At 32.9% G+C, this 26,063-nt stretch overlaps 2 protein-coding genes across 2 annotated transcripts in view; both read left to right on the top strand.

The window, feature by feature from the left end:
- LOC139519895 (erythroid differentiation-related factor 1-like) overlaps positions 1–26,063 on the top strand; it is a 495,405-nt gene that overhangs the window by 352,002 nt on the left and 117,340 nt on the right. The gene's annotated exons all lie outside the window — the stretch shown is intronic.
- Positions 1,361–26,063, top strand: LOC139519888 (lysophosphatidic acid receptor 6-like). Its single transcript, XM_071312182.1, has 2 exons — positions 1,361–2,065; positions 24,122–26,063. The coding sequence occupies exons 1-2, from the start codon at positions 2,030–2,032 to the stop codon at positions 25,334–25,336; spliced, it is 1,251 nt and encodes a 416-aa protein (XP_071168283.1). The 5' UTR covers positions 1,361–2,029; the 3' UTR covers positions 25,337–26,063.

Below are 26,063 nucleotides of genomic sequence, written 5' to 3'. Positions count from 1 at the left end.
CTTAACAAGCAGAATAGCAGCATATATACTGACATTGTTCAAAAATCGTGTACGTCTAGTCGGCACTGACCATTTGATATCCCATGCTTTTTAAATTCAAACTGCAGAAGAACTTTATAGTCTAGAGCTTTAAAACTTGGTATTTAATTAATCCAATGTTATTCAGCACATTTTGCTTATTAACATGACACCGTATTTAAAGTGCGGCGCTGGATTTGCAAATGAGTCTTTTGCAAATTTAAAATGTTCAGTGTATTAAGACAGATGTTCGGTTAATACATATTATTTAAACATATTCGATGTATGTTCTTTTAGAATATAGGTCAGTTTAGAAATTCGTAATCATTCAGTTACTAAATACAATTTAAAAACTCATCGAAGATACCAGGCTTATAACTTACTACGCCAGGCACGCGTTTCGTCTAAACAAGCACCATATATGTGGCGCTCGAATCAAAACAGTTGGCAGGCCAAATCAGTTAGGAAGTTGAAGAGCATTTAAAACCCAAAATTCCCCAAAATTGTGCCAAATCTGGCTTAGGTAGTCTATGCCTGTCAGGGGCAAGAAAAATCGTAATCTTTCGGATGATTTTAAAGATTTATGAAAAACTAAATTAACGAAAAGAGCATCACGGATTTTAAAATCAAACTTGAAGTGTTGATAAGGAAAGCATACTGCTGTACACTAACACCTAGTTTTTCTTGTTTGAATTGTTTTGCATTTGTCATATCGGGGCTTTTTAAAGCTAGTTATGCGGTATGGTTTTTGCTCATTGTTGAAGTCCGTACGGTAACGTATATTATAATTGCTAACGTCTACGTCATTTAGTCTCTGGTGGCCTGAAAGTTCTCTCATTTCATTGTTACCAAATCTTCTTATTTATGTATTGTATACATCTAAAAAAAAAAAGCTTTAAGCCACATTAGAAATTTGGGACAATGTCCATCGTAAATGTACTTAAAGAAATAAAAGTAGAAAACACAAATTGATCTGTTTTCCGCATATGAGATTTGCAAAACTTTACACTGCTTTGTATTAACCAATTCATTTGAATTACAGTCGGAGAAATCAAAGAATGAATAAATAATTCAACATTTCAATTGTCTAATAAAACAGTTAAGTGAGAAATGTAAAACATTCTTTTCGATTAATAATCTAGTACTAAAAACATTCTAGGACGAAGAAATCTTAATGGTCAAGTCTCATTTCGACAAAAGTTATTACAATTTCAAAAAACGCCCTATCTGAATATCACTTACCAATGAAGTACATGACAGTAATGCATTCGATATTTTTTTTCTCTTACATAATTTTGAATGTTTTATTTTCCACGTGCGAGTGTCGAGTATATAAATACATTGTAACTTCGAACGACTTACTTTGCAAAGAGAATTGGATCACCGTGTCTTATTTTGGATCATTTGTTCCTATGTATTTTGCTTTTAAGTTGGATATTACTGCGGAGAGTATCGCCAGGGAAAAATTAAACAGCTTAGCTATAAAACTAATGGTATTGGAAGATCAGTTTATAATTGTTACAAGTGTTGAAACTTGACCGATTACAACTTCGAGTACAGTATAAAGAAGAATTTACTCAAACGTTCTTAAGAAAAATGTGTTATAATGTCAACGTTTCAACCAAAGTAAATTTTTCGCAAGCTAATCTCGAGTAAAAAAAACACTGAACGGAAATTGTCTAGGTCAGAAACACATTCGGAACACTCTGGATAATTCGTATAAAATTATCTACTCGAATCAATAGAAAGCTTGAGCATTTTCAAATTATTCAAATATTCCCAAGATAGAGTTTCTACAAGAAATAAATCATAGAGGACATATATTGGTTATTGTTGACACTGACGCTTCCATGCACTAGAAGGAGACGGAACTAATAGGATTTGTCTTCAAAACAATCATTACATTTAGTTTTGCCTCAAACAATGGACACTTGATTATATAAACTAATATCTGTAAATATATGCCCGTTTAGTTTTGCCATTCGTAGAGGGTTTCTCTTTAACGTTAATCATGGCGTACAAGTTCCCGGACTTTGATTACATAGAGGTATGTGTAATTTTTTCCATTTTTAATTAAGGATTATATTTTTTGTTGTTTTATTTTATTTTATTTTTCTCTTAATTGGTTTGTGTTGAGAGGAGAGGGGTTAATAGCTTAACCGTTTGCTACCATTGTCTGTAACACTGCATCTGTTTGTTAATATCATACTAATACAACATAGTTTGGTATTTGGTTTATTTCAAGATATGTTTTAAATTGTAAAGTTTTATTTAACTTATATTGTATACTAGAAAATAATTGTCTGAATTCGAAGCATACTTGAAAAACACTTTCAGGCTAATAGTTTTTTTTAACGATAGTTTCCCGTTTTTTTGGAGTTAACTTTAATTTACTTCATTTAAAATCTTTGTGTTTTTTGCTGTACATTAGTTTTTTTTAATCTCCCCTCTACTTGATAAAAGGAAACTCATTCTTTATCACTTATCATAATATATTAATTTTGATTTTCCTGATAATATAAGTAATTTCTTGAAACACGACATTCACCTTCATATTTTACGATATTGTAAACTGATGTTATTAGAACCAATTGGTACCCGACTTTCTCTCCTTCCGTTTTGAACCTATTTATAGATTTATTTACATTAATTCAAAACCTAAATGAAATAGTTGAATAAAGTACAGTTACAGGAATTCAAGTGAACTTCTTGCGTCTTATCAACACAGTACACAATGAAGATAACCATACATGCCAATTGATTCATTGTTGCAAAGGCATTTGTAATTCTGTTGAAAAAATGATTGTAGTGTAAATTTCCTGTTGGAAGGAAAACGAGATTGTCATGAGATAACAAAACATGCATTGCCATATTTTTATCTGATGTAACACAAATGATGTTGGTTAATTCAACAAATTGTCAGAGAATTGTACAATAATTTTCAAAATGATAAAAAAAAACCACTTTCAGTGTTCTAACATAATACTATTAACTACCAGTCCTGTTCATCACAGGTATTTTTACAAACCATCTAGAATTTTTTTTAATAATAGAATAGTTTAAACATATTTATTTATAGTGGATTGGGAAACAAGTTTTGCAACTTATATTAATCCCTTTCCACTTTGCGGGTGCGAGTGCTGCCTTGTAGCGGCATTAGCCTACTCTTTTTCGAAATCTACAAGGGTGTCTTTAACGTGCAAGAGATCTGTCTCTCTCTTAACACGGGCCAGCCATTTATCGTCCCCTTCCGACGGACTATCATCGTTTCCTCAAGAACATACTCGCAGATGGTGTCAAGGGAGAACCGAAAATTGAGTTTCTGTTTTCATCCCAAACGGGAATCGAACCAGGAACCTTTGTGTTAGTAGTCCGATGCACTAACGACTACACCACGGCTCTCTTTATAATAGAATAAAGACGGAAATGAATAGTATATAAAACGGATAATATGCAGGTATTACCAAAATACTGGACAGTACAACTGACCAAACCAACAAACAACACCCGACCAATATGGAAAGATCACCCAAAGGAAGTTATTTAAACAACGGTCATATTCCTTATGAACTACTGTCATATACCTTCATAATATGCGCTGTAAAGGACTTCATAAAAACTTCAATATATAAAGCCATAATTAATCCATTTTCGATTATAACATGCGCATAAGCATACTGTTGACTTCCTTTTTCCTTCATTGAAATTTGTTTTTAGAATTACAATAATTGTGTTTTGTAAAAATAAAAAAGCAGGGGAACGAATAAAATGTGGATGTAATCTGTCAGATAAAAGCTGTTATTTTGGTCTTATTATATATACTTGTTGCACATATTGTCTTTTAGCATATCAACATTATGGCACTGTACAGGCTAAAAAGTAAAATAACAAAAATACAGATTTCCAAGGAAAATTCAAAACGGAAAGTCCCTTATCAAATGAGAACTAAACGTTCAACAAAGAGTATAGTTAACAAAAAGTACAAAGTGATTTTGAAAAAGTTTTTGATTATCATGGTTATCAAAGGCTTTTCTACCTCAGGAATATATTACCTTAGCTGTATTTGGCAAAACTTTTAGGAATCTTCGGTCCTCAATGCTCTTCAACTTGGTACTTTATTTGGCTTTTTAAACAATTTTTGATTCGAGCGTCACTGATAAGTCTTTTGTAGACGAAACGCGCGTCTGGCGTATATATAAAATTTTAATCCTGGTATCTATGATGAGTTTATTTACAACCACTGGGTCGATGCCACTGCTGGTGGAGATTTATTTTCCCGAGGGTATCACTAGCCCAGTAGTCAGCACTTTTGTGTTGACTTGAGTTATCATTGATATGTGCATAATAATAAACTAACTGTTAACAAAACATCAAATTTTTGAAATACTAACGCTTTTCTACCTCAGGAATAGATTACCTTAGCTGTATTTGGCAAAACTTTTAGGAATTTTTGGTCCTCAATGATCTTCAACTTCGTACTTTTGTTAGCCTTTAAACATTTTTTGATTCGAGCGTCACTGGTGAGTCTTTTGTAAACGAAACGCGCGTCTGGCGTATATATAAAATCTTAATCCTGGTATCTATGATGAGTTTATGTATCGAGAACACTGTCGTGATATCACAAGAGCAGAGTTCATGTCTGCTGTGCTATCGGTGTTGGTCAGAACCACATGGTTATGCCACCATTAATCTCGCCAGTCAGAACTAAAGAAATTATTTGGCTGATTTACATAAAAATGTAAATGAATACTCTGAATCTAAATTAGAGATAGATGCAACATCTAGAATACATATGCAGCACAGCTTGGAATAATAGGTTTAATAAGCGCTCAACGGAATATAACTTCCGATGAATGAAAAAAAGATGAAAAAGAATATCGTCATACCAAGGACATGATAGATGAGCGGAGAGAAGTTTGCTATCGATGTCGTATGCAAACTTTATTAAATCCAAATCGGGGGTGAAAGTGAGTGCTGATGAGTGTGTATGTACACAAGTGGAAATTGTTATTCAATAGATAAAGTCGAATTTGAATACCATTGTGCCGAGAAACTAAAATCAAATCCGCTGAAAATTATTTTGCGAAGTGACTATTTGCCATTTCAAAATCCATCCCTTCCTCTACCACTGAAATAATGACTCACGTGGAGAATCTCTTAGATCGGTCAGCCGTCAATCGTTAAGTTGGACTTTAAGTATGCGACATTCTGGGTTCATCCCACCAAATGCTGACCAACTCTTACTTGGTCTTGGCATAAGTGTTATTGTCCACTTTAGAGTCCTTAGTTACCTCTTCCTCTGGTTTAATGGCCCATGTGCAAAATCTGTTAGTTTGGTCAGCCGGATGGAGTAAAGTTTGACTATTTGACATAATCAGTACCCCACTTCATGCTGACAAAATATTGTATTGGTCTAGGGCATAGTTAGTTCTATGGGATATATGTGAAGTTAGCGGCCGTTTCGTTATTCGTCATTCGATATTCTATATCCAACCGGCTGCTAGCAGTCGGTTTGATATTGAAATTTGGTTAAAAAACTTTAAAAGCATGATTGTCATATATGAGAGGAGTCAACAGATATGTAACAAATTGTCTAATGACCCCTTCAAGCTGTTGCAAACTCTCGTTGTCCTCAAATAAAAACCCTTTTGTGAGTCGAGATTTGTGTTTATGAAATATAGATCTTTATCAATAAAACGACAACAAAGATGTAACTTTAGATATATTATTTCTTATTAATAAAACAAAAACAAAACCCGATCACGCTAGAAACATTTAGAAATAGTTATGGAAAGACAAACATAAAAGACATTTTAAGCGAAAACCTACTGGAGACCTCTTAAATGACAATGAGACACACCTGGTCTTTCAATGTTCATAAAATTCGACTACTATAGTTTGTATATGTTACAGTGAATCTGTATAATCAGGGATTATGTAGAATCCCTAAAATTTTCAGGGATAATGTATAATTACTAGAAAAAACGTGAGGGATTATACAGAATAACTGAAATGATACTGAAATATATAACATATTGAAATATATTTATAAAAAGTTAACTGTAATATATCCAAATAATAACCTTAATATTTTAAAACGTTAGGCATAATATATTAATATGAAAGACACAAAAATATTGAAATGGCAAACACAATATAATTAAATGATAAGCACAATATAATTAAGTGATATGCAAAATATATATAGAATAATTGATGTTTTGTTTTTAATACTGACTTTATCAGTAATAATATCAAGCGAGCCCTTTTTCATACTGACTGTATCAGTATAAATAATTTGAAGCGAGCCCAACGTGACGGGCGGGTTGATAAAGTCAGTATGAAAATATTAAATGGCATAATGATTATTCTTTTTATTGTATTGTTTTAGTATTTGTTTTTAGGTTGAGAATATGAAATAAAATGAAATTGTTATCAAATCTATTTCTACGCGTACAATCATTATGACAATTGTTAATGTTATGCACAATGTTTTAAAAATAAACATTTTATTCACAATAATATCAAGCGAGCCCTTTTTCATACTGACTGTATCAGTATAAATAATTTGAAGCGAGCCCAACGTGACGGGCGGGTTGATAAAGTCAGTATGAAAATATTAAATGGCATAATGATTATTCTTTTTATTGTATTGTTTTAGTATTTGTTTTTAGGTTGAGAATATGAAATAAAATGAAATTGTTATCAAATCTATTTCTACGCGTACAATCATTATGACAATTGTTAATGTTATGCACAATGTTTTAAAAATAAACATTTTATTCACAATAATATCAAGCGAGCCCTTTTTCATACTGACTGTATCAGTATAAATAATTTGAAGCGAGCCCAACGTGACGGGCGGGTTGATAAAGTCAGTATGAAAATATTAAATGGCATAATGATTATTCTTTTTATTGTATTGTTTTAGTATTTGTTTTTAGGTTGAGAATATGAAATAAAATGAAATTGTTATCAAATCTATTTCTACGCGTACAATCATTATGACAATTGTTAATGTTATGCACAATGTTTTAAAAATAAACATTTTATTCACAAACTAAATTGGATTGCATCTACTATTACACATTTGCCCTGCTTTTTACAGGCATATCTATCAAATTCACATCTGTTTTTATCACAATATCAACATTGAAAAAAAACTTGTCCGCCATATCAAATCAGATTTTACGGCACGTCTCAGAGAAATAGAGTTTTCAGCACAAAAATCTGAAGGTACCAATGAATTGAAATTAGCAACCGCAAACTGATTTCTTGTATTAAAGATCCGAGCAGGATTCCATGATATATGGCAAGGCGATATCCTTCTTCAGTTTTTTTCGTGAATAATGACCATTAGTTTTTGGGATCTCCCTTTCCTGGAACCACTAGTGTAATTGGTTTGAGATATGCATATGTTGCATTTTGTTTTTCCTCTGCAATTTGCTTTAACTTTTGAGTATACGTTTCCTTCAACCCAACATAATGAGGTTCAACACTTGAATAAAGTATAAAGGGGAAAACTCATCACTTAAGATTCACATATATGTAGATCAGAAATGAAAACTGTTTACTTAAAATAGTTTCAAGGAATAAGAAAAGAAAAATGATAATTTGTCTATGTTAATTTGTTTCATAATCTTTTGAAGCTTTAATTATTGATAATCCCTGAAATCATATAAGAAATTTGTAGAATAATAATTAAAATTATCAGTGATTATATAAAATCACTGATCATTTTCAGGGAATCTTTATAATCACTAATTATTTTAGTGATTCTACATAATCCCTGAAAAATCAGGGATTCTACATAATCCCTGATTATACAAATTCACTGTAACATATATATAAAGATGCAATCAAAATGAATTTCAAGAATGATGTCATTTGTAGTATCTACGGAGGACTTAAATTGTCACTTTTCAGCTTAAAACTGTCCAAAATTCAGGTTAAAGGGCATAAGGCGATGGTAAGATCCCTGATCTCTCAATCTTCCCAATACTATGCAGATAATTAGTTCATATAAAGATAAAACGTGACTTAAATGAATTTGGATAAACTTCTATGTTTACGGAGGTTCTTGACCGCAGGTGGTTAGATTGAAAGCTATTATCCATATCTTCAACTTGTATTAGTCCCTGGGTGGGAAAGTGCAACTGAAGACACCACTGGCCATCCAAAGTCTGAGGTACTTATACAGTTTTGGGTATGGGCTCATTTTTCAGTCTTTCTGTACAGTTCCCTACGGGAAAGTTTTTTCCCACACCTAGTGGGATTGAAAGCTTGGCCCAGACCCTTTTATTCATGAAAATGCCCAGGTGGGAAAGTACACCGGAAGCTGACAACAACATACTCAATTTCTCATTTTGGATCATTACGGGTGGTGGCAGCAGTCGCTTTACTCCCATCCCCCTACGGCAAAGTTCTTGACCGCAGGTGGTTAGATTGAAAGCTATTATCCATATCTTCAACTCGTATTAGTCCCTGGGTGGGAAAGTGCACCTGAAGACTTCACTGGCCATCCAAAGTCTGAGGTACCTAAACATTTATGGGTATGGGCTCATTTTTCAGTCTTTCTGTACAGTTCCCTACGGCAAAGTTTTTTCCCACACCTAGTTGGATTGAAAGCTTGGCCCAGACCCTTTTATTCATAAAAATGACCAGGTGGTAAAGTGCACCGGAAGCTGACAACAACATACTCAATTTCTCATTTTGGATCATTACGGGTGGTGGCAGCAGTCGCTTTACTCCCACCCCCTACAGCAAAGTTCTTGACCGCAGGTGGTTAGATTGAAAGCTATTATCCATATCTTCAACTCGTATTAGTCTTTGGGTGGGAAAGTGCACCTGAAGACTTCACTGGCCATCCAAAGTCTGAGGTACCTAAACATTTATGGGTATGGGCTCATTTTTCAGTCTTTCTGTACAGTTCCCTACGGCAAAGTTTTTTCCCACACTTAGTGGGATTGAAAGCTTGGCCCAGACCCTTTTATTCATGAAAATGCCCAGGTGGGAAAGTACACCGGAAGCTGACAACAACATACTCAATTTCTCATTTTGGATCATTACGGGTGGTGGCAGCAGTCGCTTTACTCCCATCCCCCTACGGCAAAGTTCTTGACCGCAGGTGGTTAGATTGAAAGCTATTATCCATATCTTTAACTCGTATTAGTCCCTGGGTGGGAAAGTGCACCTGAAGACTTCACTGGCCATCCAAAGTCTGAGGTACCTATACAGTTATGGGTATTGGCTCATTTTTCAGTTTTTCTGTACAGTTCCCTACGGCAAAGTTTTTTCCCACACCTAGTGGGATTGAAAGCTTGGCCCAAACCCTTTTATTCATGAAAATGCCCAGGTGGGAAAGTGGACCGGAAGCTGACAACAACATACTCAATTTCTCATTTTGGATCATTACGGGTGGTGGCAGCAGTCGCTTTACTCCCACCCCCTACAGCAAAGTTCTTGACCGTAGGTGGTTAGATTGAAAGCTATTATCCATATCTTTAATTCGTATTAGTCCCTGGGTGGGAAAGTGCACCTGAAGACTTCACTGGCCATCCAAAGTCTGAGGTACCTATACAGTTATGGGTATGGGCTCATTTTTCAGTCTTTCTGTACAGTTCCCAACAGCAAAGTTTTTTCCCACACCTAGTGGGATTGAAAGCTTGGCCCAGACCCTTTTATTCATGAAAATGCCCAGGTGGGAAAGTGCATTGGAAGCTGACAACAACATACTCAATTTCTCATTTTGGATCATTACGGGTGGTGGCAGCAGTCGCTTTACTCCCATCCCCCTACGGCAAAGTTCTTGACCGCAGGTGGTTAGATTGAAAGCTATTATCCATATCTTTAACTCGTATTAATCCCTGGGTGGGAAAATGAACCTGAAGAATTCACTGGCCATCCAAAGTCTGGCTCTAACTCCAAATATGGACAATTTTATGCTAAGAGGGTCCTAAAAGATTTTGAAAGCTTTCGATGTGCTATTTTTTTAACCTTTTCTTATTAACCGGACCAAATCACTACTTTACTTTAAAATTCATGACCAAAATTTGTTTACAGTGTGCTTTAATCCCCCTTCTTGCTATTTGAGGCATAAAACATGAAGAAATACATTTGGAAGGGGTATAAAAAAAAATTGCAAGTAACACACTGTACACACTAAGGACTATACCAAAAATCAAAGGACGATAACTGTGTACTCGGACCATTTGAGGATGCCGAATGTATAGAAAGCCAGTATATAGTAATTCTTTCGAACATAATGTATTTCTTATTTCGTTTATTTGAAAGCTTATACATTGTATACAGGAACGAGATTAAGTCAACTCACATTAAATAGTTATTCTATGCTCCGTCTACAACAGTAAAGACCAGAATGTTATCTGGTCTGTAGGTTTGTTCGTTCGTTCTTTCGTTTGTCCGTGTATCCATCCATTTATACTGTATTAGATTGAATCTAAGGTGACGTTGTAGTCAGATCAAGTTGAAACTAGGTACACATGTTTATTAAAATATGTTCTTTTTAAAATTATTTACGGTTCTCTGAATATGAAAAATAATTGTGCGAGCAAATCATCATAGACAAACACTGTTGGTTTTTTTTCTAATACCATTCGTTTACTTTTTATTCTCATTTCGTATCCGTAAATTACTCGTATATAACTATTATGTGATTGGGGGATATACGATCCGTTTTTAATATTTTATTTGCAATCCTTGTTTTTTGTTTACGATCTCGGTTAAGAGTTTGGAAAACCGAGAAAGCGTAAAGAAGACCTCAAAATATAGTTTACATTTTTTCCCAACTGCCCTTCTCGATAGAGTAAAATACGTACAGGAGCGCACTTTCCATTCTATAAATACATATATAATAACATAAAGTATGTGTTTATGTAGGGGAATAAAAATCGTTCGCTAAAAAAGATTGTTCCTTTGCTTTTTGTGTATTTTTCGCTATGCATTTGCTGATTAAAGATACCCGATCTCCTTTGTTTTTCTATCGTATTTAGATATTATGACTTATTACGATTTTCTGGCACGTTCTCCCTTTTCTGATTTATATTGATGCTGACATTTAGCAACCAAACTAGTCAGTACATTAGACGACATTGATGTTGTAATGTCCCATCTGACTTGATATGATGGATATCTCTAGTTATTTAAAGGTTAAAAAACAATATAAACCGTATTGGTAGCTAGATTTTATTTTTAACAGAACGTTGTTTCATTATGTCGTTATCTCATATACCACATTATGATTCTTTGACAACTTGATTCTCGTTGTGTTCTTTAGCGGTCGCTAGAATTGGTCGCTAGCTTGAGTCTGGTGTATTTTAAGGTAGGTTTTTATAAGTTTTTAAAAGTTGAACAAATAAATCTTATTTTAATAAAATAAATTGACCTAAATAACAAAAACATAACGAATATTTCTAAATTCCATTTTAAACCGTAGAAAACCATGAAAAAACGTTGATGACGTCACGGTCACATGACTAATTTATGTCTATGGGCTGATAACAAAATAACGTCAGCCAATCAGAAGACGCGTTACATCCAAAATTAAATTATTTAGTTTTGTATAAATGTCACATACAAGGCCAAATCATTATAATAAATATGCATAGGAATAATAGAATACTTGAAGTGCAATTATAAATAAATTAACTAGACTGATTTGGGCATCAGAAAAATATATAATTTAACAAGAAAATAGATATAGTGTAGTATATAGGCATATTTAAATTAAAAGATCAAAAATAATGTCATACAATTGTGAAACTTCAAAGTCAAATAGACAAAATGATCTTTCTGCTTTAAACTGAATTATTTTAATAAGGAAACATTTTTTTTTAAATCTCAGAATAAAGATTTTTTGATAGAAAGTCATTGAATTTTAGTTCAATATAATGAAGTCTTTTTAAGATGCTTGGGTAGCAATTTGAATGGAGAGAACATAAGTTTATTAATAAAACATCTTCATTCTATACATTTATTGCCAAAGGGTGGCTTGTTTGAATCTAATCAGCTTTACACAGTTCTCAAACGAGAGCTTACTTTGGAAGTATATTTATATTCGGTTATAGCTATATTAGCAGGGTTGATTTTTTTCTTCTGTATTACCTCAATTTACTCAATTTTCTTTGTAATATATATACTAGTAGTAACATGGATATAGTCTTTGGGGGCCTTTATAGTTTGCTGTTCGGTGAGAGTCAATGCCCCGTGTTGAAGACCGTACTTTGGCCTATGATGGTTTAATTTTACAAATAGTGACTTAGGTGGAGAGTTTTCTTATTGGCACTCATACCACATCTTCTTATATTATTCTGCTCATTATTAGTCAATGATATGTTCTAATTATTCAAGCATTTTACTTTGCAATGACTACAAAGGTGATAAATTTTAATATATACAGCCTCCTCCATTAATAACTGCTGTTTCCTTTGAATCTTAAATAAGAAATAAGATAAAACAAATGTTATAATTGTAGTTATTGCCCTTGATTGATAGAAACTTTGAGTAGCAAATTGCTATATACATTTTAGAAACATGTCCTTTTATAAAACACAACAGTTCATATATCTTTTTCGCAGTAAGGCGAGTGAGAAAAATAAGAAACCTAGAGTTAAAGTATTTTTGGTAAGATCCAATTCATGATACATATAAACCTGAACAAATTATCTAGAAAACCTGGCCAACCGATGAAAATGATTCTTCATTTTGAGTCCAGAAATCAGTTGTCAATGGTGCAAAAAACATTGTATAGCAACATAGTATTTCCCGTAGAACAATACCAAGAGTTAGAAAAAACATGTTCATATTGCATTAGTGCAAAAATAGCGTCAAATTATTGCCGTAATCAGTTTTTCTACCATTGCTGTACGATAAAAGGTTTTGGTTAACATATTATCCCTCGCAGATTATATTTACTACTCGCAAGCTCGTGCAGTACACAACCTTACTCGCAATATTTAATGATATAATAATAAACGAACAAGATGAAATAACATCGTAATGATGAATATTTCGACTCAAGAAATGAATTTCGTTAGTGTCATAAAATTTATATTCTTAAAGGGGCACTAGCTACGATATATATAAAAAAATAAAGTATGATTTTTTTTTAGATCAATCATTAATCAAATTGGAATAATGAAATAATAATTTGCTTTTAGCAATCAATTTTCTTTAATTTTGTTGAAATAAGCGATTAAACATAATTTTTGACTGATTCACTTGCAAGTGAAAACGTCATCATCATTCTAACCGGTATTCATGTGAACTTCAAGTTAACCCCTAGCTAGAGATTGACAACGCATGCAATTGTACGTGTAATGGTTATTTAAAGAAAAAGAATGTCAACAATGAAAGTGAAACTACGGTAAATCATTTGATTACTAATTCGATACACATAAAATCATTCTTATATGGTTAAAAACAATGAGAAACATCTATTTTTAATCTATAAAATAAAATCAAACAGACCTATAAAAATCCAATTGCACGTGTTGGTTTAATCTATTCGTATCTTTATTTTTGTTTACATCGCTTATATGGTCATCTGAGGTCAAATCGATAGTTAATTAGATGGCGTCTGGACTAAAATACACACGAAACGAACCTATATATTATCTACCCCATGCTCTGTAAACTGTTTATTTTAGACTTTTGATAGTTTGGATAAATGTTTTACATTGTTATAAACCAAATATGAGAATTTGAGTCAAATCGGTTACAATGAATTTGACAGCTAGTGCCCCTTTAATAAGTAATATAATCAACAACTTTTTTCTGATGATTACATCCACCCCGGAAAGTTCAGTGACAAAATATAAGGAAAAAGATATATCGATATTTGTATAAAGTGTGTTGCGTTTCAGAAAAATGTTGCTGCAATGATTGAAAAGATAACTTAATTAATAATAATTGGTTTTAATGAGAAGTCAACACAATTGTGAACACAATTTTGCCATTTTAACGTATAATTATGTTTTTTATCGCTGATATGCAATTCGATTTCTTTAATTAAGAAATGACTGTAATATTTTTTCTGTCTATGAAGAAACAACATAAAAAATTTGGTGCACACTGAATAACGCGCGTAGAAGACGCGTTACATCCAAAATTAAATTATTTCATCATGATGAATACAATTATCTCATGCATTAAATGATATCTCCAAAACTGCACCAACGGTTGTGTAACGTACCAACCGTACCTGATACGTAGCAAATCGGGAAACCTCTGTTATAAATATATAGAAACGTCGCACGCTACTGGTGTTACTTTGGTAAAATCACGGACAAGACACATTCATCTAATTAATTTTTAAACATAAAAATTGATATTATAAAGTGTTGTATATCATTTTAAAGCTTTTAAACTCTTCTTTCAGATTATTGCAATTTTGTCTATGTAACAGACCCTTTTTATTAATTAAAACTCAATAAAACCTTTATTTTGCAATATGATTTCCTTGTCCCGCGTTACACTTTTAGTTTTGTGAAATTCTGAATACCGTAAAAAACATATAAATTGTATTACCAAACGATATAAAAGTTAGTCTAGAACAAGCAATTCATAATTGGGCGATGACGTAATGTCGATTTTTTTCTCTCGAAAAGACGGAAATATAAAAAAAGGGATCAAGATGATAAACATTATGTGTCCCATGCACGAAAGGTTGCCGTAATTTTTGTTAAATTGTCCCAAAAAAGGGAATTCCAGAGCAATCCCCATATCGAAAGTAAATAATTCTTACACTAGTATTTTGTACAAAGATCACACTTTCGCCTCATACAATAATCAGGAATTTTTAAAATAAATTTATTATTCGAGTTGAATAGCAATGTCCGACATTTTGTCCCCTTCAAACCAAATTAAACGTAGGGTTACGTTTTCTGTTTTTTCATGATGTTTATTTAATACAGTGCCATTCTCTACATAAAACAAATTATAATGGATAAAAGTACAAAAAATTATCTCTATTTTGATATTAAATTCCCATAAATTAAATCTAATATACGAGATATCAGATAAAACTAAAATGTCCGATACAATGTCCCCACATACGATTTTGACGTTATTTGATAAAATATACTTCTAACGTTCCGTCTAATTGTCATTATTGCGGTTTTCACAGACGATTTGGAATACGGCTATTTTATTTTGTTGCTTAATAAGAAAACTTTAAAATTAATGTTTAATGTTGAATCTCTACCGATTCATAGAGAAGGGGTTGGGAGAGATTTTCTCGCGGAACTGAAGTGTTTTCCGGACTATAATAGTCGGATCCGCTATAATACAAATTAATAGAAAAAAAAACAGCAATAATATTTTTTTCCGCTTATTCCCTTGCATATATTTGTGCAGAACTGACATGCTAGATATGCCTTAGTCCTTCGCCTTGACATTCTGGAGTGCAAAGATGAGTGCATTTGCAGTGCATAGTTTATCCATAAAAAAGTAATCGATTGCCTTTATGATTGAAATGTATATAAAACAAATGGTTTCAATTCAGGTTACTTTTTAATTTTTAATTTGTTAATAAACTAAAAACTAAAGCTTAACATCTTTTATCTAAGAAAAAACAATTAATCCTTTCTTAGCAAAAAAAAAAATAATCCTTTAAAATTTATTGTAAAAAGCAATCTGAACAACATGCATTCCAACGTTTTTATTTTGGCTTACGTCTTTGAGTGTGTAACGTTAGGTGACACCAGTATCGTGCGACGTTTAGTTATTCCGCATATATAACCCTCCAACATTTTGAATCCTGGGAAGTTTTCTCTTTACTGTGTGTTTGTACATATATTGAAGGTGTACTGCATGTGGTCAGGGTTTAATTTTTATTTATATGTGCTCTTTTTGGGAGAAAGTTGAACTTTGCATAAGTAGGGCGTTTCCAGATAACTCCTCCTACAGTTTGAATGCTAGCAATTTATCACTCTGCTAGCTGTTTGTACATGTATTGAAAGTGTGCATGTGGTCAGGGTTTTTTCTTTTTATTATTTTTCCTCTTTTGGGAGAAAAATTGAACTTTGTCCTTTTTGGGGTATAAAGCGTTTAAAAAGTAAAAACATAAAAATACAGAACTCCGAGGAAAATTCAAAAAGGAAAGTCCAAAATCAAAAGGCAAAATCAAAAGTCCAAACACATCAAACGAATGGATGACAACTGTTATATTCCTGACTTGGTACAGGCATTTTAAATGTAGAAAATGGTGGATTGAACGAGGTTTCATATGAGTGGAGTGCGGGGGCATCACTTTGTCTAGTTTACATTTTTTTCTCGTGTTGTGCTGTTACACTACTGTTGCAGTCCGATGTTAGATTAGGATTTATCGCTCAAATACATGTTAAACTCAGCCACGTGCACTTTCTTTATGTACCTTCCCCAAGTCAGGAGCATGAAGTTGAATTGTTGTTGTTGTATACATATGTGTCATATTTGTTTTTTTTTGTAAGATAGACCGTTAGTTTTTTCGTTTGATTTTTTTTTCACATAATGCATGGTGGCCTTTTGTAGCTGACTACACAGAGTGTTGAAGGCTGTACGGTTGCCTATATATGATTTCTTATACCCACTGCATTTAAACTCTGGTGGATAGATGTCTCATCGGCAATCACACCACATCTAACTTTATTTCAACTCCTATGTTACGTTTTGTATACTGCAACATTGTTTATCTAGTACGCATATATCCCGGAGCCCTCTTTTCGAAAGCCCGAGCAAAAGCCCTTGTTTCGCGATAGAAAATTTAATTACAAATGTACGAACTCAAAATTGACATATAAAATAGCTCGAATTTCAATTCGAAATCTTAATTAATCTAAATGAGACTTAAATTCGGATATTACTCAAACTCTACCTCAAGAAGTGACTCAAATTTAAAGTTGAAACTAGAACTCTGCCTTTAAATGTGACTTAAACTCGAAGTCCAACTCGAAACTCAATGCTAACTAGAACTTTAATTCTAAGCATGACTTGAATTCGAAAAATAACTCAAATATAACTCGAACAGTAACCCGAACTTTAATTTGAACACTAATTAGATGGATGGCCACACGCATTCAAGGCACATACAACATGGAAATCTATCTAAAAATAGAACAGGTTTTCCCGAATTGGTCACGTGGTTTTACCTCATCAAGTAATGGGAATAACCACATCAAAAAATGACAGGACCACATCAAAGAATGACAAGACCACATCAAATAATGAAACAAACACATCAAGTAGTGTAAAATCGTCAAATTTTGAAACATCATTACGTAATGTTAAAACCATATAAAGAATAGACAAACCATCATTACGAAATAACAAAACCACATCATGTAATGAAACAACTACATTACGTTAAGTCACATACACATCAAGTAATGTTAAAACCACATTGACTAATGACACAACCATATCAAATAATGGTGAAACCACATCGAGTAATGACAAAACCATATTGAGTAATGACAAAACTATATCAAGTCAATACGAAACCATATCGTGTAATATCGAAATGCCATTAAGTAATGACTATTCCATATTGAGTTATATTAAAACATCATTACGTAATGTCAAAACCATATTAAGTAAAGACAAAATATCATTAAGTAATAATAATAAAACAACATAAAGTAATATCAGAGTTCCTCATAAGACAGCTGTGGCGTTCTATAGTCAACTCACGGTAAACAAGTCTGAATCATGTAAAAGTGGTTGTTAATGACCGGTTTCCGGTCCGTTTTGTTCTGTTAATGACCGCTGGAATTAATAACCGAAGAATAAAAACTGTCATGTGGCCTCTTTTTATCCAATTAGAGAAGCTTATTTTTAACCGATATGAAATAATACATATTAACACTACTCTCCCGGAAACCAAAGTGGAAATTAGAAATATTACTTGCACCATACTTGTGTAACATTAATAACAGTTAATAGAATATTGATATGTTTTGACCAAATAAATTGACACAAACATTCGCACAATAGTGTATGTGCTGTAATGTTTTATCACTGTTCTAGGTAGGAAAGGGTTTGGCGCCAGCAATATGTGTAACGTCTCCACATTCTGTATGTGCCTGTCGCAAGTTTGGAACCTGTAACTCGTTGGCTGTCGTTTTTTGCTGTATATATCATATTATTTCCGTTTATTGTTATGTAAGTATATACCTTTCTGTTTGAAGTGTTTAATGATTTAATCTGCATGACTCGGTTTAAAGGATAACCCGAACTCCTACCTCGTTCTGGTTAATGAGGGTCAACCGAGCCGTGCAGAATAAATCATATATATATACCGACTTGCTTGTTCAATAACTATAACATAAAAACAAGAATGTGTCCATGCTACACGGATGCCCCATCCGCATTGTAATTTTTCTATGTTCTGTGGACCATGAAAATGGGGTAAAAACTCTAATTTGGCATTAAAATTAAAAAGATCATATCGTACTAAGTTTCAAGTTGATTGGACTTCAACTTCATAAAAAACTACCTCGACCAAAAACTTTAACCTGAAGCGGGACGGACGAACGAACGCACAGACCAGAACACGTAATGCCCATAAATGGGGAATAAAAATATACATACACTAGTTGTCTAACTTGGTAAAGTGTATTTAATAAGATGTTAAATTACTCAAACTTTAAGATTAATATGTATAAACTCTCAAAACGCTAAATCTGTTCTACAGTAACCAATGAAATTGTATTGAAATGAACAAAAACGTTCCTTGAAAGTTTACAATTTATCAATCTTATGACAATAGGATGGTTCCACAACTGTTCGGGCTCAATGCAAGATGAACGTTATTATTGCCTTTATCCTATATCCACACCTTCCAAATGCTCATATACATATATTTTTATTAGTTCTGGATTTCTCAACACACAAATACTTTGACAAGTGAATGTAAAAAAAATGCATTGACGGCATTTACAGTTGGATTTTCACAAACCATTTGTTGAAAGACGCAGAATTGTCTGAATATATATTTGTTTAATTGGTCATAACTTTCTTCGGTTATGTTTGTTTTTCTATTGATGCAAATCATTTTTTGGGATAAAATATAAACTTTGTGTTATATCATCAGAATTTTGTTTGACTCTTGATAAATTTGACAAATGTACGTGTATGGTCCAGCTCGTACTAGACCGTACGAGTATACTCATACGGTACGATCATACGTTCGAGTATACTTATACGGTCCAAATACTCGAATTGTCCGAACAGATATACATGTAACATTGTTGAATTTTTTTTTAATTTATACTTGTACTCTTCATGGGTAATACACAATACAGAACCGCATCTGCGTATAAATCAATTCATCTTTTATTCTGAAACAAATACATTTTCCTTTTTGAAAACAAAACAACCATGCAAACCAATGAGTGATGGAAATGTGCTGATTACATCAGAATGCATGAATGTGTGGAATTCTTTATAATTATTTTGATTCAAACAAATATAGCATTATAGTTCAAAGACTATTTTTGAGATTTACGGACCGTTTTTGGCTGCTGTTGAGTCTAACAGACACTGAATGGAAAACTTTTTTTTTATGTTTTATAGATATTTGCAAAGGAAATTATTAATGTCAAATATAGGCTCCAAATTATGTCAGTGTCTCCAGCATATACATAAATAGAACGCTATGTTGGAATTTCTTGTGGATGAACAAATGTTTACTAAAGAAGAAAAAAAGAGAACCATAGCTAGATAACTTTTCAGAAATGTTGTCTGTTTGATTGATAGAAAATCACAATACAAAGATCAAATTTATGAGGATCAAAAGCAGATACTACATGTATAATCTTTTCATTTATCAAAAATAATTCAAAGTGATAAGAAATTACGGAAGCGTATTAGGGACATAGTAGAAATAAAATTGGCAGTGAACTTTTTTTTTTCAAAGTCGAAATTTGACATTTCAAATCATTAAATTTCGACTGTAACTCGAAATTTTAACTATTCAAATCTCGAAATTTTGACTTTAACATGAAATTTTGACATTCGTAAATCTTGAAATTTATTCAAACTCAAAATTTCTGTCAACATGCATATTCTTTCCAAATGAAACTCTTCAATATAAAATACTTATCCTTATCATATTCTTAGAACAAAACGAATTTCTGAAAATAAATTGCCAAAATGTGTGGATCCTCGGATGCTTTAATAAGTTGCGTCCATGTCTTCTCCTCCTTGAATTGTTATAACTGTGTTTGAATACTAACATCAAATAGTGCTATGTTTACTATGTCTTCTGTGAATGTGTTGCAAAGTTTTAATCTATCTTCAGGGACCTGTTACCTTTAAAGTCATGGTACCAAAGGCCGATGACAAAACCGGAATGAGGAAAAGACGAAATTTTCAGTTTTAAAAGTTGAAATTTGTTAGTTTAAAAAAGTCGATATGTTAAGTTTAATGCCTATATATAGCTAGTTCGCACGTACATTTGATTCGAATCGAATGCCAATCGAATTCGTTAAGAGCGTTCACACACTCTTCCTTTTTAATTTGAATTGATTCGAATTGTCTGATTCGCATTAACCAATTCGCCTTAGAAATCCGTTTTTGTTGATACGAATTAAAAGTTAACGACGTTCGGACAGTAAAGCGAATTTGACGCGCAGGGCAATTCGATTTAGAATTTACGTTTGGACGTAAAACGTTTCGAATGAGAATTAAACTAATTGGAATTAGTTAATGCGAATCAAATTCGAATTACGTGTGAACGCATCATAAGAAAAGTCAAAATTTTGAGTTTAAGAAAGTCAACAAATTTTGGAGTTTGAGAAAAGTCTAAATTTTGAGTTTAAGTTGAGTTTAAGTAAGGTAGAAATTTTGAGTTTGAGAAAAGTCGAAATTTTGCGTTTGAGAAAAGTCGAAATTTAGAGTTTTAAAAAAAATCAGAATTTTGACTTTTTAATTAGTCGGAATTCAAAGATTTGAAAAGGTCAAAATTTCGAGATAAAGTCGAAATTTTAAGATTTGGAATGTCAAAATTTCGACTTCGAAAAATGTTTCACCACCAATTTTATGTTTACTATGTCCCAAATACGCTATCATAAGAAATACTTTGAAAGAACAAAAGTTCATGCTTTTTATTAGATCTATACTATTGGGAGTAAAAAATAGCGAATTGATCTTTTGATAATAAAAAAATATGTTTGGACTTTAACGGTGCTTTTTTTGTGGACTTTAGCGGAACTTGTTATTGTGGACTTTAACGGCGTTTTCTTGTGGACTTTAGCGGAGGTCATTTTGTGAACTTTAGCGGAAAGTTTGTGGACTTTAACGGCGTTGTGGACTTTAGCGGGAAATTGTTGTGGACTTTAACGGCGTTGTGGACTTTAGCGGAAAATTGTTGTGGACTTTAGCGGAAAATTGTTGTGGACTTTAGCGGAAAGTTTGTGGACTTTAACGGCGTCGTGGACTATAGCGGTGTTGTGGACTTTAGAGGAATTGTGGACTTTAACGGTGCTACATGCGTGGAATGAATGTTTTCTAGTTGCCAATTAAAAAAAATCTTCTTCCTTCATAAATTTAATTTTTGTCTTTAGCCTCCACAGTCGCATGTGAAATAAATGCTTAGATTGAACGCAAAATGCTCATTAATTAAGTTGCGAATTGTATTATAAATCACTTACGGAACACTTCGCAATTATACAAAAGAATTACCACATGTATTTCATTTACATGTCATATCGAGATGAGAATACGAGCATATTTATTGCAATCGATTGCTTATTCAGTTCCGTAAATGTGATTTTTTTTTAAAAAGATGAATGTATAATTCCTAAGTGGCAATTATATTTAATGCCACTCTACTCGTTACGTCTCATGCATCAGTATGTTTATTTCTAGACGAGACTTCTGAAGTTAAGGTCAAATATGCACACCATTTACATGTATCAAATAATTATCTCAAGTGTTGAAAAATTATTTTTAATTTGATAACAATAATCGGTTTACTCGACTTTACCAACTTCATCGATTTTGGGTGTTTCTAGTTCTAATGTTCTTTTAAATTGTGCATTGAATGGTTTTGAAATCTTTGTAATAGCGAGACAAATGAGCTTTATTTGGGATAATGCATACATTTAACTTTTTTGAAGAAGCAACCATAATGCTTAAACAAAACAACACAATATACATATAAGTGATCATTATAATGACAGAAAACAACATAACAATGTTGTATCAAACGCTGACTTAAAGATATTATAGAATACAATTTTGTTTTTTGAGCTTTTATGTCTCATCAGTTTTCGGTTAAATTTGCAATGAAGTATTCAAGGTTACAGCTCTAAGATCATTCAAGACGTATAGGAAGTTCGGCTCTACCTGTAAAACATTATTATTAACGATATATCACATCCGAATTTTTACGGTGATGTTGTTTATAGAGCTCGTAATTTCATAAACGTTCCACGTACTTGTAAACTGTATTGTTCTTTTGAAATTTATTCTTCAGTACATCAACAATTTCACAGTGTAGTAAGATCTTCGGGTTGTCCAGGGGTTTAGTTTTATCTTCTAATTATGGAATTTAAAATTTAAAAAAATAACATTTTTATTGAAACCGGCTGAAAGACAAAGTTTTTATCTTTTTTCATCTTATAATACATATCATTAGAGGTTTTGACCTCATATCTATTCTGTTTGGTTGGTAGATCAGAATATGCTTTTCTTCCGATAAAGCGATGCAAGCTCTGAGTATTGGATTACTGTAACACAAATAATATACCAATAATTAACCAAAATTTATTATCATAGTTGTTCGATCTTTTTTTTATTAAACATTGCAGAAGATCATATGGTATCGCCTTCAGAATTAAAGAATTTAATCTGAGGTACGGCCAGATCATTATTGTCTATATGTAAATGTTTACTGTAAAAGTTTTTGATGAACAAAATATTTCGGTCATGATAGATATGCATATTCCAGTTCAACAATTGAGACCTCCTAATTATTCATGTGCCTATCCATATCTAATCTTAATATTTTAGGTATTAACATGTTATGTAATAACACCGAATTCAATATTTTGATCCAAGCGAGTTTCCATATACATTTCTTCTTCTTCGTTATTATGTCAGTAAACAAGATGTAACTGGTAATTGATTCTTGAATTATTTTGATTTCTTGAATTGATAAGTATAATACGTGTATGTTTGCCTTTGTTTACCACCTCACACGACGCTAGTACCTTTACTTATTCTTGTGTAAACTTGAGAATGCTAGAAAACTAAAGAAAAACTAAAAACTAAAGGAAAATACACTAACGAGACGAATAAAAAATAACAAGAGAGGTGAAGGGCAAATAAGGAGAGACCAAAGCATACAGAGAAACTTGAAAAAAGCAACCGGACTCTCAGGGGTAAACATCTACTATAACGTGACACACCCATTCTATAATTCTATAATGAACCAATTTATGATTGATATCATAGTGTGATTGAGTCCTCTTCGGGAAGTTCTTGTAGGGATCACAAGAAATTGACATGCTAACAACTGTAGTTTCTGAAACGGCGGTAGAAAATTATATATAAATTAAAATCATAAATAGGTATCATCTTTGTAGTCTAATACAACCAATACGCCGTTAATGCATATGTATCAAGTTAGGAAGCTCATTAGTGATTATGTTTGTTTATATCTTTCGGTTTTTGTCCATTCAAGAATTTGTTATTAATGCAGATCTTCCTCTCTTAATATATTTATATATTCAAATTGCCTAGACACGGGGGTATTTAAAGCTTGACAAGGATGGCTACATGTCTATTGTTGGAAACCATTCTTATGATTTCAAAGACTCCATGTCTTTTTTGTACAAATTATTACATTGCTGCGTTGCTGTCTCGTTGACGTATATATACACAATACGCCTCTGTTAGTCGTGTTCATTAGCGGTTTATTTGTCACTTTACAACGTAGTAAAACGTTAATAGCAAGATACGACCCTTACGCATATTTGATGCAGTTCCCCTCCTGTCTTGTATAATACCGGTAACCCATAGGATATAAGAACTAATATGTAACAGACTCTCTCTGCAATTTTTTGATTGGACAATTAAATTGAATCTTGTTCTTTTTCAGGCTGACAAAATGGAATACAACATTTCGGATAGATCGGATCAGATTGGCTTTACTCTTCCTACAACAGTAACTCCTACTACTGCAAATATCTCGTGGGTTAATCCATCTCAGTATTACACTAAATATATACCAGAGAAGACAATAGTTGGGAGATATGTAACGTTATTAACCTATAGCATTGGATTCCCTGGAAACGTATTTGCTTTATGCATATGGTTACAAAAACGGATGTCGAATTCCTCCGGATATTACCTAGCAGCTTTAGCCTTGTCGGATTTGTTATTTCTTACATTGCAAGTGCTTCATGAACTGAATGATACTTGGAAAATAAGCACACTTGATGTTAAATTTCTTTGTGAGTTCTATCCTATTATTTTTATGACATCACAATACTTATCGCCGTTGTTAGTTTTAGCCTTTACAGTTGAAAGATATATTTCAATTTGCCATCCATTTAAGCGGGAAAGATTCTGCACTACAACACGTGCTATGATAGTGATCGTCTGTCTCGCGATATTTTGCCTTTGCGTGAACCTCATACAAGGCTATTTTTGGTCGTACAATTCTCAATATGACAAGTGTCTTCCTCGTCCTTCAGCAATAAAAACTGGCGATAAATCTCTTTGGTCTGTTTGGACCTGGTTTTCGGAGACTGTGGTCTTTATGTTAGTACCGCTGTTGATTTTATTTTTTAATATCCTTGTAATAAATGAGGCTAGAAGACTCTCAAAGTTTGAAAAACATCAGTTGAAATCTCATGCCAAATGTCATGGAAATGCTACAACAGTGATGTTAATTGCAGTTTCATTTTACCATATATTCACGACTTTCCCAGTGACAATAGCTGTGGCGTTGTATGTTCAATACAGTGTGGAACCTGAAGACTCGCTTTCGTTAGTGAACAGTAGTATGCCTTATTTATCCGACAACACGACATACAACTTAGTAGATGCCTCAGCGTTGACTCACCAGTGGTCTAGTCATTTTCGATACATACTTGTGAAAAGTATCATTGAAGAGATTGGTTTGACTCATTATGCTTTCAACTTTTATATTTATTTGATAACGGGTAAACTTTTTCGAGAGGAATTTCTATCTTTTGTTCGAAGGATAATTTGTCGTCGCGATAAAAAAAACGTATTCCGTCTTGGAATACCCAGAGAGTTCAAATCATTTAACAGTCCGCATGGTAAATGGTCAACCGAATGGACATAGCGGAAACGACAATCTTTGTCGATTCAGAGACGCCATTGTGAGATCATAATATGACGTATTATAGTTCACGTGAAGCTTTAGTAACATCTCACCTTATATGTGTTTTATATCAACTGATTGTTGCTTCATATAAATTATATTGTTTCATCTAATATGTTACAGAGCCATAAATATATACATAGCAAATTGACAAAGGAAATGTAGAATTGCTTTTAAAAATTTGTATAAAGTTAAAGTGGAGTATACGTCAAAGAGACAACAGAATAGAGAATAGAATATGTGGCGGGGTTAATGTCCCCTCGTACGTAGGGGTTAGAAGCGGTTTCATCTGAATGTCGACAAAATAAAGCATTCTTTCCTGAATCCCGTAATACTTTGGCCCAAAATTGAAAAAAAGTAAAGTTCTGCACGTTAAAGCATCTAATATAATGTTCAGTATATCGCGTAAGAAAAAACACAGTATGTCATTTGTGTTTATTAGCCTATAATGAGAGCTAATCTTTAGTCTCAGCCCTACAGAGCCCTACTATCAAAATGCGTGATTTGTCCATTTTTCCACTGTGAATTTCGAAAAATTAAATGTTTATCTTGTGATTCAAAACTCTCTGAACCAAATCTTATTCCATTTTCACTTGCACCTCGGCTATTCCATATATACAAATCAGATTTGTACAAGAAAAAAAAGGTCTTCACGTTGACTTTTGGGCCGATAATCAAGAAATGTCAT

Source organism: Mytilus edulis, chromosome 4 (assembly GCF_963676685.1).
Source record: "Mytilus edulis chromosome 4, xbMytEdul2.2, whole genome shotgun sequence".
Lineage (NCBI taxonomy): Eukaryota > Metazoa > Mollusca > Bivalvia > Mytilida > Mytilidae > Mytilus > Mytilus edulis.
The sequence above is the reverse complement of the archived record's forward strand: the minus strand, read 5'-3'. Positions and strand labels throughout refer to the sequence as shown.